Source organism: Podarcis tiliguerta, assembly GCF_965153285.1.
Source record: "Podarcis tiliguerta genome assembly, chromosome: 14".
Classification (NCBI taxonomy): domain Eukaryota; kingdom Metazoa; phylum Chordata; class Lepidosauria; order Squamata; family Lacertidae; genus Podarcis; species Podarcis tiliguerta.
The window spans coordinates 15,549,691-15,565,392 of NC_139547.1; the positions used below are offsets into that span (position 1 = coordinate 15,549,691).

The window sequence follows — 15,702 nt, forward strand, 5'->3', positions numbered from 1 at the left end:
CGGCCGCCCCCCCTGCACCCCCCACGCTACGCCACTGGGTGTGACACAGAGGGTGCTGAAATGGAGAGGGAAAGGTTGGGAAGCCACCCTGAATATATATAATATACAGTAAAGGTTCCTTTCCTCCTGGCTTCAACTCAGTGGTACAGAATCTGCTTTGCACACATATTCACCTCCTAGTATCTCCAGGTAGAGCTGGGAGAGAATCTTGTTTGAAACCCTCGATTGGCTACTGCCAATCAACATAGACAATGTTGAGCAAGGTGGACCCAATGGCCTGACAGCTTCCTGTGTTCCTCTGTTGCTTCCTAGGCCCCTGTCTTGTCATGTAGAATCATAGAATTGTAGAGGTGGTAAAGGTAAAGGGACCCCTGACCATTAGGTCCAGTCGTGACCGACTCTGGGGTTGTGGCGCTCATCTCGCTTTATTGGCCGAGGGAGCCGGCGTACAGCATCCGGGTCATGTGGCCAGCATGACTAAGCCGCTTCTGGCGAACCAGAGCAGCGCATGGAAACGCCGTTTAGCTTCCCGCTGGAGCAGTACCTATTTATCTACTTGCACTTTGACGTGCTTTCGAACTGCTAGGTTGGCAGGAGCAGGGACCGAGCAACAGGAGCTCACCCCGTGGCGGGGATTCGAACCGCCGACCTTCTGATTAGCAAATCCTAGGCTCTGTAGAAGCCTCGCTGGAAGCGACCCCAAATGCCATCTAGTCCAACCCCCTGCAGAGCAGGAATCTCAACTAGAACATACATGGCAGGTGGCCATCTTGGTGAAGCTGCTTTGGGCACAGTTTGGGGAAAGGCAGGTATGGATCTTTTCAAATAAGCAATGATGGGTGTTATTTTGTAAATCCGATTTGACTAAGAATGCCCAGTAGGTACGTGATGTGAGCACGCTCAACTGTCTCCTTCTGCGCTTTTGTGTGTACAGTGTTACCTTCGGTTCCTGAATGGCTTAGTTGTCAAACAACTCAGCTCCTGAACACCACAAACCCGGAAGTAAGTGTTCCAGTTTGCAAACGTTTTTTTGGAAGCCCAACGTTTTTTGGAAGCCCAACGTTTTTTGGAAGCCCAACGTTTTTTGGAAGCCCAACGTTTTTTGGAAGCCCAATGTCCAACGCGGCTTCCGATTGAGTGCAGGAAGCTCCTGCAGCCAATTGGAAGCCGCGCCTTGGTTTTTGAACGGTTTCCGGAGTCGAACAGACTCCCAGAACGGATTAAGTTCGAGAACCAAGGTACCACTGTAATCTGTTGTGAGCGAGTTAACTGAAAGAAGGTGCTGCCTTGTCAACAGGACTTAACTTCAAGTCCTGGAATGTGCACTTTAGCATTGTGGACTATCAGGTAAGAAGTTAGCCTCCAACATGCCTTGTCTTACCAGGGAGGTGTCAAAGTTCAAGGTGCGCCATTCTTCTCAGATTGACACACAGCAGTTGTGTTGACAGCTGTAAGAGATTCCTTCCTCTCCTGCCCCAGACTGTCCATGTCTGCTAGTTGTGAAGTTGGCTATGTATTTCCTGCGGTAAGCAGAGGCGATATGCATCTGAATACCACTTGCTGGAACATACATTTAGGGAGGCTGCTGTTGCGCTTAATTCGTTCTGTAGGTCTGTTCTTAACCTGAAACTGTTCTTAACCTGAAGCACCACTTTAGCTAATGGGGCCTCCTCCTGCTGCCGCGCTGCCGGAGCAGGATTTCTGTTCTCATCCTGAAGCAAAGTTCTTAACCCGAGGTACTATTTCTGGGTTAGCAGAGTCTGTAACCTGAAGCATCTGTAACCTGAAGTGTATGTAACCTGAGGTACCACTGTACTGAGCTGCCTTATACAGTGGTAGCTCGGGTTAAGAACTTAATTTGTTCTGGAGGTCCATTCTTAACTAGCAACAGCCTTCCAGCATTCCAGACTAGCTTCTCTCCCAGCCCCACCAGGAGATGATCAGGAATGAACCTGGAATCTTATGCATGCAAGGGAGATGCTACTTGCACTGGGCTGCAGCCCCTCCTAAAAAGCCCAGTGAAAGGTGACTCTGGGGTTGCGGCGCTCATCTTGATTTCAGGCTGAGGGAGGCGGCATTTGTCCACAGACAGCTTTCCGGGTCATGTGGCCAGCAGGACTAAACCACTTCTGGTGCAACGGAACACCTTGACAGAAACCAGAGCGCATGGAAACACCATTTACCTTCCCGCAGCAGTGGTACCTATTTATCTACTTGCACTGGTGTGCTTTCGAACTGCTAGGTTGGCAGGAGCTGGGACAGAGCAACGGGAGCTCACCCCATCACGGGGATTCGAACCGCCGACCTTCTGATTGGCAAGCCCAAGAGGTTCAGCAGTTTAGACCACAGAGCCAACCGCATCCCTCCTAACGTCTGGCTGGCTGCAGAATGCAAGACCAGAGAGGATGTTGGTATGATCTAGCAGAGTTCGTATGTTCCTTAAAGTACAATTACAGTTACCATATTGGCCACATCTGGTGTGTGCACTTTATTTACAGGATCCTTTCTCTGGCCCAGGGAGAGGACTCTGCTCATTTATCTCCAAGCAGATACACTGCTTTTCCTCTTAGGATTGCTCTAGCCCTTACACCCAAAGCCCAGATTTGTGGCAAGCTACATACTGTAGTGGTTCGATTCCCCGCGACAGGGTGAGCTCCCGTTGCTCGGTCCCTGCTCCTGCCAACCTAGCAGTTTGAAAGCATGTCAAAGTGCAATTAGATAAATAGGTACCACTCCGGCGGGAAGGCAAATGGTGGTTCCGTGCACTGCTCTGGTTTGCCAGAAGCGGCTTAGTCATGCTGACCCGGAAGCTGTATGCCAGCTCCCTCGGCCAGTAAAGCGAGATGAGTGCCGCAACCCCAGAGTCGGCCACGACTGGACCTAACGGTCAGGGGTCCCTTTACCCTTTCCCTTTTTTTACTGTAGATGCCGCTGATGTTTCCTTGTGTTAGAGCCAAGATCTGATCTCTCTTGGGTGGGGGGGAGGCAACCCCTTCAATTGTGTGGCTCCCCTTTGCATCTGCCAGCATGCCTCACATAAAGGTAAAGGGTAAAGGGACCCCTGACCGTTAGGTCCACTCGTGGCCAACTCTGGGGCTGTGGCGCTCATCTCGCTTTATTGGCCGAGGGAGCCAGTGTACAGCTTCAGGATCATGTGGCCAGCATGACTAAGCCGCTTCTGGCGAACCAGAGCAGCGCATGAAAATGCCGTTTACCTCCCGCCGGAGTGGTACCTATTTATCTACTTGCACTTTTGTGCTTTCGAACTGCTAGGTTGGCAGGAGCAGGGGCCGAGCAATGGGAGCTCACCCCATGGCGGGGATTCGAACCGCCGACCTTCTGATCGGCAAGTCCTAGGTTCTGCGGTTTAACCCACAGCGCCACCCGCGTCCCCATGCCTCATGTAGGGAAGGGTTATTTCCCTCCCGCCGTTCCCTCTCTTTTGCTGAGCCAGCAGGCATGCATACCCCTCCCATATTGGGTCGGGGAATGTTGATCATTAACAGTCTGCAACAGGATAGGGCATATTTGCTCATCCACAGCTTCGCTGTCTAGCCTTTCCCAACAGCTGGTGTGGAACAACTGCAACCAGCTTCTTTTAAGTGGCTTGGAATGCTCAGCTTTGCAGAGCAGGGAGAAATTGCCCTCAAGCCTGATCCAGTTATGCCGGAACAGTTTTTTTTTTTTTTGGGGGGGGGGGAGCAAGCCAAGCGTATATCCCTATATGTTATGCCTTGAATGGAGGTAGAAGCCCCAGCTTCAGAAAAGTGCCGTCTACTGTGTACACACGGCACTGGAGAACTGGAGCCAATCCTCTCCCCCTTATATTCTACTTTCTGGGTAGGAAGCTAAGCCCCTGCAATGTGGCCCTCCAGGCCTCCTATTTGGCCCTTCCTGGCTGCACCCCACTCTCCGCAGGCAGTGTTAGATATATAAGCTAGGCACCAAATGGCTCCTTAAACCAGGGTCAGTGTTGCCAAAACGGAATGCCTAGTTGCCATTTCTGGGCCAGATGGTTCGAAAGTCATATTTTTCAATGTGACATTTTGGTTCCTGAAATTCATTCTGATTGTGCAGATGAAATATAATGGGTAGAAAATTCTGCAGGATGTGTTGCTGATGTGTGTGAAGACAGTCAAGGGAAGTTTTTAATGACTGATGTTTTAATGTATTTTTAATCTTTTGTTGGAAGCCGCCCAGAGTGGCTGGGGAAACCCAGCCAGATGGGTGGGGTATAAATTATTTATTTATTTATTTATTTATTTATTTATTTTTAAGATCTCCAGGGACATACCTCCAGATGGTGGAGACATTAGGCCAGGGGTCAACAGACTTTTTCAGCGGGCAGCTGGTCCACTGTCCCTCAGACCTTGGGGGGGGGGGGGGGCGGACTATATTTTGAAAAAAAATATGAACGAATTCCTATGCCCCACAAATAACCCAGAGATTCGTTTTAAATAAGATCACACATTCTACTCATGTAAAAACACCAGGCAGGCTCCACAAATAACCCAGAGATACATTTTAAATAAATACATTTATATATTTTAAATAAAAGGACACATTCTACTCATGTAAAAACACATTGATTCCTGGACTGTCCAAGGGCCGAATTTAGAAGGCGATTGGACTGGATCCGGCCCCCAGGCCATAGTTTGCCTACCCATGCATTAGGCAGCATTCTGCCCCCCCCCCCCCAGGGCATTTACACTTGGTTGCAAGTGGCCAAAAACAAGGTGCAAAACATGCCTGGTGAATTTCAAACTTTGCACCCTGCTTGAGTGATTTTGCCCGGCTGGAATGAGTCCTTGAGCTGTGACCAGAGGGATGCATGAGCGTGTCTAGAAACCAGCCTCGTACAAAAGGTATTATTTCTGATGACTGTTGCCTCCTTCCACTGCTGACATGTGGTACCCAGAAGGTTGCCCAGAATGGAACTTGACCCATGGGCTGCAAGAGTTTCTCCACCCCTTGAGACAAGGTGAAGCAGCCTGGATGAAGAGCAGTGCAAGACAACCATGGCTCCAATCCTCATGCAGTGAAGGGAGTTCCAGACCAGTCCAGCATCACTACATAAACATCAGGGGGGATTGTGCCAGACAATTTCCTGCATGTCTCATGTTAATTGGAACAGACCCTCCAGAGTGGCTGGGGAAACCCAGCCAAATGGGTGGGGTATAAATAAATTATTCTTATTCTTATTCTTATTATCCAGGTGTCCCTCTTTTCCAGGGACAGTCCCAAATATCCAGGGATAGTCCCAGATTTACAGAAGCCATCCCAGTTTCTAATTTGATCCTGGAATGTCCCACTTTTCCTTAGGACATCCCTATTTTCATCAGAGAAATGAGTTATCCAACTCCATAGCGATCTGAAGGCAGCCCTGTATAGGGAAGTTTTAAAATGTTTAGTTATGTTTTTATATATGTTGTAAGCTGCCCAGAGTGGCTGGGGCAGCCCAGGCAAATGGGTGGGGTAAAAAGAGTATAATAATAATAATTAATAATAATAATAATAATTCATTATTTATAGCCCGCCCATCTGGCTGGGTTTCCCCAACCACTCTGGGCGGCTTCCAACTGAATATTAAAAACAATACAGCATTAGACATTAAAAACTTCCCTAAAGAGGGCTGCCTTCAGTTGTCTTTTAAAAGTAAAATAGTTGTTTATTGCCTTGACATCTGCTGGGAGGGCATTTCACAGGGCAGGCGCCACTACCGAGAAGGCCCTCTGCCTGGTTCCCTGTAGCCTTACTTCTCACAATGAGGGAACCGCCAGAAGGCCCTTGGCGCTGGATCTCAGTGTCTGGGCTGAACGATGGACACTGAGTGACTAGTGGGGTGCCACAGGGTTCTGTCTTGGGCCCGGTCTTATTCAACATCTTTATCAACGACTTGGATGATGGACTCAAGGGCATCCTGATCAAATTTGCAGATGACACCAAACTGGGAGGGGTGGCTAACACCCCAGAGGACAGGATCACACTTCAAAACGACCTTGACAGATTAGAGAACTGGGCAAAAACAAACAAGATGAATTTTAACAGGGAGATATGTAAAGTATTGCACTTGGGCAAAAAAAATGAGAGGCACAAATACAAGGTGGGTGACACCTGGCTTGAGAGCAGTACATGTGAAAAGGATCTAGGAGTCTTGGTTGACCACAAACTTGACATGAGCCAACAGTGTGACGCGGCAGCTAAAAAAGCCAATGCAATTCTGGGCTGCATCAATGGGAGTATAGCATCTAGATCAAGGGAAGTAATAGTGCCACTGTATTCTGCTCTGGTCAGACCTCACCTGGAGTACTGTGTCCAGTTCTGGGCACCACAGTTCAAGAAGGACACTGACAAACTGGAACGTGTCCAGAGGAGGGCAACCAAAATGGTCAAATGCCTGGAAACGATGCCTTATGAGGAACGGCTAAGGGAGCTGGGCATGTTTAGCCTGGAGAAGAGGAGGTTAAGGGGTGATATGATAGCCATGTTCAAATATATAAAAGGATGTCACATAGAGGAGGGAGAAAGGTTGTTTTCTGCTGCTCCAGAGAAGCAGACATGGAGCAATGGATCCAAACTACAAGAAAGAAGATTCCACGTAAACATTAGGAAGAACTTCCTGACAGTAAGAGCTGTTCGACAGTGGAATTTGCTGCCAAGGAGTGTGGTGGAGTCTCCTTCTTTGGAGGTCTTTAAGCAGAGGCTTGACAGCCATATGTCAGGAGTGCTCTGATGGTGTTTCCTGCTTGGCAGGGGGTTGGACTCGATGGCCCTTGTGGTCTCTTCCAACTCTATGATTCTGTGATGGGGGTGGAGACGCTCCTTCAGGTATATAGGACCGGTATACAGGTATAATAATAATATTAATAATAATGACATAGGACGACCCTATTTTCATCGGAGAAATGTTGGAGCGTATGTTGGAAGTATGGGGAGAGCTGTGGCTCTGTAGCAGACCATCTTTTGTAAAGATCCCTCTCCCCGGTGAGGTGTGTTGTGTCATGTCCTGGCTTGGATACGTTTACAGCAGCAGCTTTTGTTGACTGCTCACTCCCGGTGCTGAAATTCTTACTGCTTGCTGTCCAATTCATGAAGCGCCAGCTGCTGGCCCCGCTCCACCGAATGTTTTCTGGTGATATAGGGCAGTCGGCACAGTTGTTCCCCTTCCTCGAGCGCTTTGCGTTTACTCTCCCTCTGCAAATAGACCCTGCGCAGCTGCCCAGGATCTTGCATGCAACACAGCCCCTCCTGTGGAGCTGCTGAGAGGGTTTGCGGGGCCCAGAGCAAACCCAAATCAGGTCCCATGCTTCTGGTCTGGGGTGTTGGGGATGGGGCTTGTGTACAATTTGTGCCTGCACCTGATTTCACTTACTGCATTTTCAGAAAGTTTCTTGGGGACTTTTTATGAGCACAAGAAGGCAGCAATGCTTGAGTTCATTTCTTTTTCCTAAGCTGGGTTTACTGAACTGGGTCTTTGTGCTTTGAGGCTTGAGAGTTCTCTTCAAGCACAGGAAAATAAATTGCGCTGTTCAGCATTAGTCTTCCGATTTTTGCGCAACTAGCATGAAGGGCTGAAGGCTTTAAAAAAGTGTCTTTGACTGAACGTGCTTTGAAACCTCCCTTCGAACCGGTTCCCTTTCTTTGCTAATTGTAGATCTGAAGAGCAGCTGGAAGACTTAGTGGAGGGGGGGGGGCGGCTTGCAGGCATGCCCCACCCCCCACTTTTACTCACTGTGCATTCAGGTGAATGTTCGAGCACTTGCGACGTTCCTGCTCACGGGGAAAAGAAATCACGATTCTGCACATTGCTGGTGCAAGCAATCTCACACACGATGAGTTCATTTGCACAGATAATGCATGAACCTGCTTGCAAGTGGGTGAGGCGCTAAAATTTACTTTTTAAAAAAAGAATCTTTCCCCACACGAAAACAAAGATCACTACAGCCAATCACAAACAAACAACTACACCTTAGGCCAACCCCAACCTCTCTCACCACCAAAGAAACACAAATGTACAGCAGAGAACCTGCACGAGCAACTCTGACACCAAACCCTACATACATTAAGCAAAATAGAGCTTAAGCTTTTAATGTTTAATAGATTATTGTATTTTAGTGTTTTGTTGGAAGCCGCCCAGAGTGGCTGGGGAAACCCAGCCAGATGGGCAGGGTATAAATAATAAATTATTATTATTATTATTATTATTATTATTATTATTGCCACCCGATCCCACCCGCACCCATCTTCCCCCCTCCCCCCCTTTCCCCCCAATGTCTCAACAAATGAAACTGATTTGTAAAAATGTTACATGGAAAAAATACGAGAGACATTACACATACTTCTGTAAAACAAGAAAATCTTTACTAATAATAATAAAAAAGAATCTTGCCATTCAAATACTTGAGGCAAATGAGATGGAGAACCTTTCTTCCCTAGAAGAGAATCGTTGTCTTGGCCGCTGTGAGGATGGAGCTTCTTGGGTGTGTGGGTGTCTGTGCGCTGTCGAGATCATGAGGTCTAGCCCCTTGGCTCCTCGCTTAGCAGAATGATGTTTAAATAATCTAAATTAATGAAGTGACGACCTCCCCCCCCCACACTTTTTGTTTTTTCATTTAAGCTTGGACGCGTCTTCACAGGATGGGTGCAGCGAACTTTCCAGAGCACCCACGCAGCTGCAGCCTCCCAGACGACCTGTGCTGTTGCTGATGAAAATCACAAGGCCCCTGACCCTGTTCCCGAGGATTGCCCTGTTTGCTCATACAACGAATGGGACCCGCTGGAGGAAGTCATTGTGGGAAGAGCCGAAAATGCCTGCGTTCCTCCTTTCTCTGTGGAGGTCAAGGTAAACCATGCGCTGTCTGCGTCGCAAGACTTTAGGCATGCTCTTTGCAGCTTCCCACTTCTGCAAACGCTGGAGAGGTTTTGCAATAACAGGCTTCTACAATGTCTGTTTTGCTACGAGTACCAAAAACTTCTAAAAGCATTTGCGGGATTCTTTCTGTCTGGGTGCCTGCCTGCTATCCCCAATCAATTTGTAAATACAGTGGTGCCTCGCAAGACGATAAGAATCCGTTCCGTGAGTCTCTTCGTCTAGCGGTTTTTTCGTCTTGCGAAGCAAGCCCATTAGCGGATTAGCGCTATTAGCGGTTTAGCGGCTATTAGCGGCTATTAAAGGTTTAAGGGATTAGCAGATTAGCTGCTAAAAGGCTATTAGCAGCTTAGTGCCTTAGAAAAAGGGGGTGGGGAGTGGAAAAAACCCCCCAGGAATCGCAAGACATTTTCGTCTTGCGAAGCAAGCCCATAGCAAATTTGTCCTCCAAAACGGAAAACCCTTTCGTCTAGCGGGTTTTCCGTCTTGCGAGGCATTCGTCTTGCGGGGCACCACTGTAAAAGTTATTGCAAGAAAAAAATGGCTTGCTTCCAATTTTGTAGCTCTTACAAGGAGGGAATTGCAAGCTCAGACAGACACTTTGAATTGGGCCCAGAAACTAATTGGCAGCTGGTTTAGTCAGTGTAATACTGACTGTAAAACTATTTTGCCCCGGTGAGCAGCTTGGCTGCCAAATTCTGCACCAGCTGAAGTTTCTGAACAGTGTTCAAAGGCAGCCCTATGTATAACACGTTGCGGTAATCTAACCTAGAGGTTACCAGAGCATAAACAACAACAGTTAGGCTATCCCTTTGCAGATACAGTAGTGGTGCAGCTGGGCCACCAGCCAAAGCTAATAGAAGGTACTCAGCGCCACTGAGGCCACCTGAGCCTCAAGCGATAGCAAAGGAATACCCTCAAGCTGTGAACCAGCTCCTTCAGAGGGAGTGTAATGCCATCAAGAGCTGGCAATCTCCCAGCCATCCAGTCTGGGGAAGTGCCACTCGCAGGGCCTCCGTCTTATCTGGATTGAGCTTGAGTTTGTTGGCTCTCATTTCCATTTCCGAGGCAAGACACCCGTCCAGCACCTCCACTGCCATGCCTGCAGATGTAAAGGAGAAATAGAGATTTGTGTCATCAGCATATTGTTGGCAACATACTCTAAACCTCCGGATAACCCTGTAAGTAAAGGGTGGCCAAGTTCTGTACAGTGGTACCTCAGGTTACATACGCTTCAGGTTACAGACTCCGCTAACCCAGAAATAGTACCTCGGGTTAAGAACTTTGCTTCAGGATGAGAACAGAAACGTGCTCCGGCGGTGCGGTGGCAGCAGGAGGCCCCATTAGCTAAAGCGGTGCTTCAGGTTAAGAACAGTTTCAGGTTAAGAACGGACCTCCGGAACGAATTAATTATTTAACCCAAGGTACCACTGTATTCTTGTAGTGGAGCCGGGGGTGGGGTGGGCTACCCAGTGGCGTAGCGTGGGTTGTCAGCACCCGGGACAAGGCAAGTAATTTGCACCCCCTAACCCGTGGATTTGCGCTCCCTAACCCATGGATTTGCGCCCCCTAACCCTACCCCCCAGATGTTGCGCCTGGTGCGGCCGGCCCCCCCTGTACCCCCCATGCTACGCCACTGGGGCTACCTACTCTATGCAGCAGTTGTAAAAGTGTGGGGCTGAAACTTTATTTCACCCCACAAAATCTCTTCTAAGTGCTCAACAGCCAGCAGTAGTAAGAGCAGCCTTCATCAAGCTGGCTTCCTTCAGATATTTCGGAGTGCAGTTTCCATTAGCTCTGGCTGACACACGGAGGACACACGGAAAACTGCTTTCGAGTCAAACCAGGGACGGGCAGTGAAAACTTCGTCAGGATTTTTTTTAAAAAAGACACCCTTGGGACTATCAGATCCGGCACTCGGGCTCTGCTTGACAAGCCCATATTAATTTTATTATATCATGCTTCTGCACTTACTTTCACAGTTTATTTAGAGAGCAAACCCTAAACACGCTTGCTAAGGAGGAAGGATTACTGAGCACAATGAGAATTACTTTAGAGTCAACATTCATTCAGCTGCGCTGTCAGCCCAGCATTCGTTTTCCAGATCTTGACATTTGCATGCTGCCAGATTAATCTGGCTGCAAAGAACACTATCGCCTGCAGGTAGAGAAGTAAATACACTGATAATATTTGAGTGGCTTGACAGTTGTGTCGGCACATGGAAGCGATGCGGTTTAGCAAGTGAAGCAAGAAACCTCTAAGAGACGTAGCTGCTTCACAGGTCAATTTTCGGAGGGATTGCATAGGGTTGCCATATAAAGGTAAAGGGACCCCTGACCATTAGGTCCAGTCAGGGCCGACTCTGGGGTTGCGGCGCTCATCTCGCTTTATTGGCTGAGGGAGCCGGCGTACAGCTTCCGGGTCATGTGGCCAGCATGACTAAGCCGCTTCTGGCAAACCAGAGCAGCACACGGAAACGCCGTTTACCTTCCCACCAGAATGGTACCTATTTATCTACTTGCCCTTTGAGGTGCTTTCGAACTGCTAGATTGGCAGGAGCAGGGACCGAGAAACAGGAGCTCACCCCATTGCGGGGATTCGAACTGCCGACCTTCTGATCGGCAAGCCCCATGCTCTGTGGTTTAACCCACAGCGCCACCCTCGTCCCTAGGGTTGCCATATATTGAAGAGCAAAAAGAGGACAGCCTGAGACGCTGCCAGCTTGAGATGGGAAAGAGGTTCACGGGCATAGGGAAACTGTCTGAGGACAAATGCCGGCTCCCTCAGCCTGAAAGCAAGATGAGCGCCACAACCCCATAGTCGCCTTTGCCTGGACTTAACCGTCCGGGGTCCTTTACCTTTATACAGTATATACCATATTCTGCCACTTAGGTATGGTCTATGCTCTTAAATCGTAATTTAAATTGTAAGCCTCATAGGGGCAGCAGGGAACTTTTTTTGAAGGGGTTGTGGTATCACCATACTCTGTGAAATGCTGTGTCCATTGAGAGCACTACATAAATATCAGGAAACGGTGTTTCCAAGCAGACCCCTATAATCTCGTACTTGTGTGGCTTCTGATAAGAGTCTCCAGGCCCCTGGAATGACACCAAGGGAAGTTTACAACACAGTTTTCCAACAGAGTTGAGAGGGTAGCAAACCGCTTTTATATACAGTGGTACCTCGGGTTAAGTACTTAATTCGTTCCAGAGGTCCGTACTTAACCTGAAACTGTTCTTAACCTGAAGCACCACTTTAGCTAATGGGGCCTCCTGCTGCTGCCGCACCGCCGGAGCACGATTTCTGTTCTCATCCTGAAGCAAAGTTCTTAACCTGAAGCACTATTTCTGGGTTAGCGGAGTCTGTAACCTGAAGCGTATGTAACCTGAGGTACCACTGTATTTTATTTTTAAAAGGGTGCTTTTTATTATTTTTTAAAAGTGCATTTATCACAGCCTGCAATGAGCAGTTTGACATGTAGGTTCCGAGTTGCTGAGCTGGCAGTCTCTGAAGGTCGTGCTTATGTTACAGGTTTCATTCCAGGCCATTTCTGAGTCTCCAGGACTGAGTCCTGCTGGCAGAAAATCTCGGGCTGTGTACTGTACATTTGGCCGCCGCTGCAGCAATTCATCTTCTAGCTGTCTAAAGGCCTTCTTAACATTTCCCTACTGAAACTTAAATACAGTCACAGATGTTCTCTGTTGGCTGAGCTCACTGCTCTGCTGACCTCTTTTTTTAGAAGCCGGTGGGGGGGGGCTGTATTTATTTATTATTTAAAAGCCACATTCACTTGTTCAAAGACTTAATACGTGGCATTCACATATAATGAATTGCATATGTGCAAAGCTTTGCTTGCATTCTGTGGAAGGAGGCTGGCTACAACACTCATTCCACTACAGTGGTACCTCTGGTTACATACGCTTCAGGTTACAGACTCCACTAACCCAGAAATAGTACCTCGGGTTAAGAACTTTGCTTCAGGATGAGAACAGAAATCGTGCTCCGGCGGTGCGGCAGCAGCAGGAGGCCCCATTAGCTAAAGTGGTGCTTCAGGTTAAGTGGTGCTACAAGTCTTAACTAGGGATGTTGAACAATTTTGATGGAAACAGGAGTAGAAATTGCCAATGTAATCATGTTCCTTGTATTTTTATATTTTGCTAGAAGAAGCCTAGAGTGGCTGGGGCAACCCATGGGTGGCATATAAATAACAGAGGGGGGAAAGGCTGACGCGAGGTTGCCCAGTTAACTCTGTGCTGAATGGGGATTTGAACTCAGGTCTTTCTAGTCTAAGCTCAGGACTCTATGGAAAACTGTCCGGCAATCCCTCTTGCTCATCTCAGTGGAATTTCTCCTACTTGCAGTTGCAGTGGTGCCATGTGATTCAGCTGCCATGTGAATAGCAATAATTTTTATTTATTACCCCCACATGGCTTGGTTATGACAAGTTAAAATACATTATTATTATTTGAATTTATTTACCCCCCTGTACCCGGAGGTCTCAGGGCAGTTCACAGAATAAAATCCAAATATAAAACCACAAAATACATAATCAAAATAAAAACAACCCAATAACCCCCACTCCAAAAAAGCACATTTCAAAAGGCCATAGGATCCTCACAACATTTAAAGCAAGACCATTAACAAACCTAGACAAGAGCCAATCGTTGGAAAGACCATGATCTCAGAAATGTTTGCTGCAATATTTATTGGCAACCAAATTAGCCAGGTGCCTTTCTGACAAAAATAGCTTTGAAATAAGAGTGGGAAGGGAAAAAATTAGCTGTGGTTGTTCAGCAGATGTAATACTATTAAAAAATAGTTTTAAAAACTTAGAAAATGCAATCACCTGAATATACAAGTCCTATGAGATTGACATACTGTTGTTTAACTGTTAGTACAGTGGTGCCTCGCAAGACGAAATTAATTCGTTCTGCGAGTTTTTTCGTCTTGTGAATTTTTTCGTCTTGCGCAGCACCAATGTGTATTGACGGTTTTCCCATAGGAATGCATTGGCGTTTTTTTAAAAAAGGCACAAGACGTTTTCGTCTTGCGAAGCAAGCCCATAGGGAAATCCGTCTTGCGAAGCAACTCAGAAAACGAAAAACTCTTTCGTCTTGCGAGTTTTTTGTCTTCCGAGGCATTCGTCTTGCGAGGTACCACTGTAGATGAATACTGTACAGAGTGATTCTTTGCAATGTTAATATGCTGCTGGTTCATGTCTGCTTTTTCTCTGCTTTTTCTTTATTGATTACCAGGCGAATACCTACGAGAAGTACTGGGGGTTCTATCAGAAGTATGGAGGCCAGAGTTTCCCCCAGGATCACGTGAAGAAAGCAATTGCTGAAATCGAAGAGATGTGCAATATTCTGAAAATGGAAGGAGTGATTGTGAGAAGGCCAGAGCCACTAGACTGGTCAACCAAATATAAAACACCTGACTTTGAGTCCACCGGTAATTGCTCAGAGACTTGGAATGTGCAGAATTGATTTAGAGCATGCCCACATCCAAGCTGTACATGTAAAGCACCTGGGAATCCTGGGAAATGTAGTTTAAGGGTGCCGGGAATTGTAGCTCTGTGATGGGAAAGCTGCAGGATTCTTTGGAGGAAGCCATGACTGCGAAAAGTGGTAAAAACATGCTTAAAATGTACATTGTGGATTGTGAACCATGTCTCCGTCTCCTCATTATTTTATAAAGTATTGTTTATTCGTTATTGATGAGATTCTTTTTTAAAAAAACTTTATTCCAAAACCGAAAAAGAATTACAAACATCAAATTCAAAATCCATATTCGTTTTGTAACATAAGCCTATTACATAGTTGACTAGATTAAAATATACCTAATTGCTATTAGATTTTTTTTTATAAATTCCCCTATACCCCCCACTCCCCTTCACCCAAGTGTGTGATCCCAATTTTTTTTTACTTCTTCCATCTTGTTGTGTTGTTGTAGTTTAATAATTATTCAATTGATTCTTTTATTATTTCCTTGCTTACCCCTGCACGTTTTACACTTTCATTATTGATGAGATTTGTTTCCTCCTTAAAAAAAAACAAAAAAACTTTAAAGTCCTCGTGACAATTCATAAAGGACAACAGTAGCCTACCATTAAGCAACTTAGTGTATTGCTATCTATAGTTTCACAGGGGCTTCATGTTGTTTACAGTAAAACAGTACTGTGCCTTCTGTTAATCTAGATCAGGGATTGGCAAGGCTTACCTTGCCTGGGCCGGTTCACTGCCATGGAGACGCCTCCGTGGGCCCGATTGCGGGCGCGCGTGAGTGTGCGTGTCCATGATTTTCATCGTCTGTGTCTGCGCAGACGCGATTTCTGGCGCCGCTCAGCGAGCCCCCACACCGCACTGTGCTGTTTTAGTGCAGCACGCGGGGACTCGCCAAGTGGGTGGCTCGGTTTGGGGGCGGCTTGTGGGCCGGTAAAATGACCTCCGTGGGCCACTTGTGGCTCATGGGCCTTAGGCTGTCAGCCCCTGATCTAGATCTTGCTAGGCCTACATAGACATCACTGTTATGCAGTTGTGATGTGCTTTAGGCACACAGCGGAGCAGCCATGATGGATTAAAATGGACGACACGCTGAAATGTTTGTCTGTCCTGTACAAACTGCTTGAACCTGAGTGCACCGTTTTTCTGCTTTTTGATAAAGGCTTGGCACTCTGGTTAGAATGGCATAAACACAGCCATGTCCCCTAAAGAAGGTTGGGTCATAACGCGTTTTGGCAAACCGACGCTGGGAATCGAGTTGATTTGTTTCGGTTACGTTCAGTAGCCTGTGGTTTGTTTGTTTTTTCGCTTGATGTGTGCAAGCTTCACTCC

The 15,702-nt window shown here is 47.2% G+C and overlaps 1 protein-coding gene across 1 annotated transcript in view; it reads left to right on the forward strand.

The window, feature by feature from the left end:
• The window catches only part of GATM (glycine amidinotransferase), a 32,760-nt gene that overhangs the window by 2,669 nt on the left and 14,389 nt on the right, over nt 1-15,702 (forward strand). The window contains exons 2-3 of the mRNA XM_083412189.1: nt 8,618-8,842; nt 14,125-14,320. Coding sequence (XP_083268315.1) covers nt 8,618-8,842; nt 14,125-14,320 — 421 coding nt within the window. The remainder of the gene's footprint in view (nt 1-8,617; nt 8,843-14,124; nt 14,321-15,702) is intronic.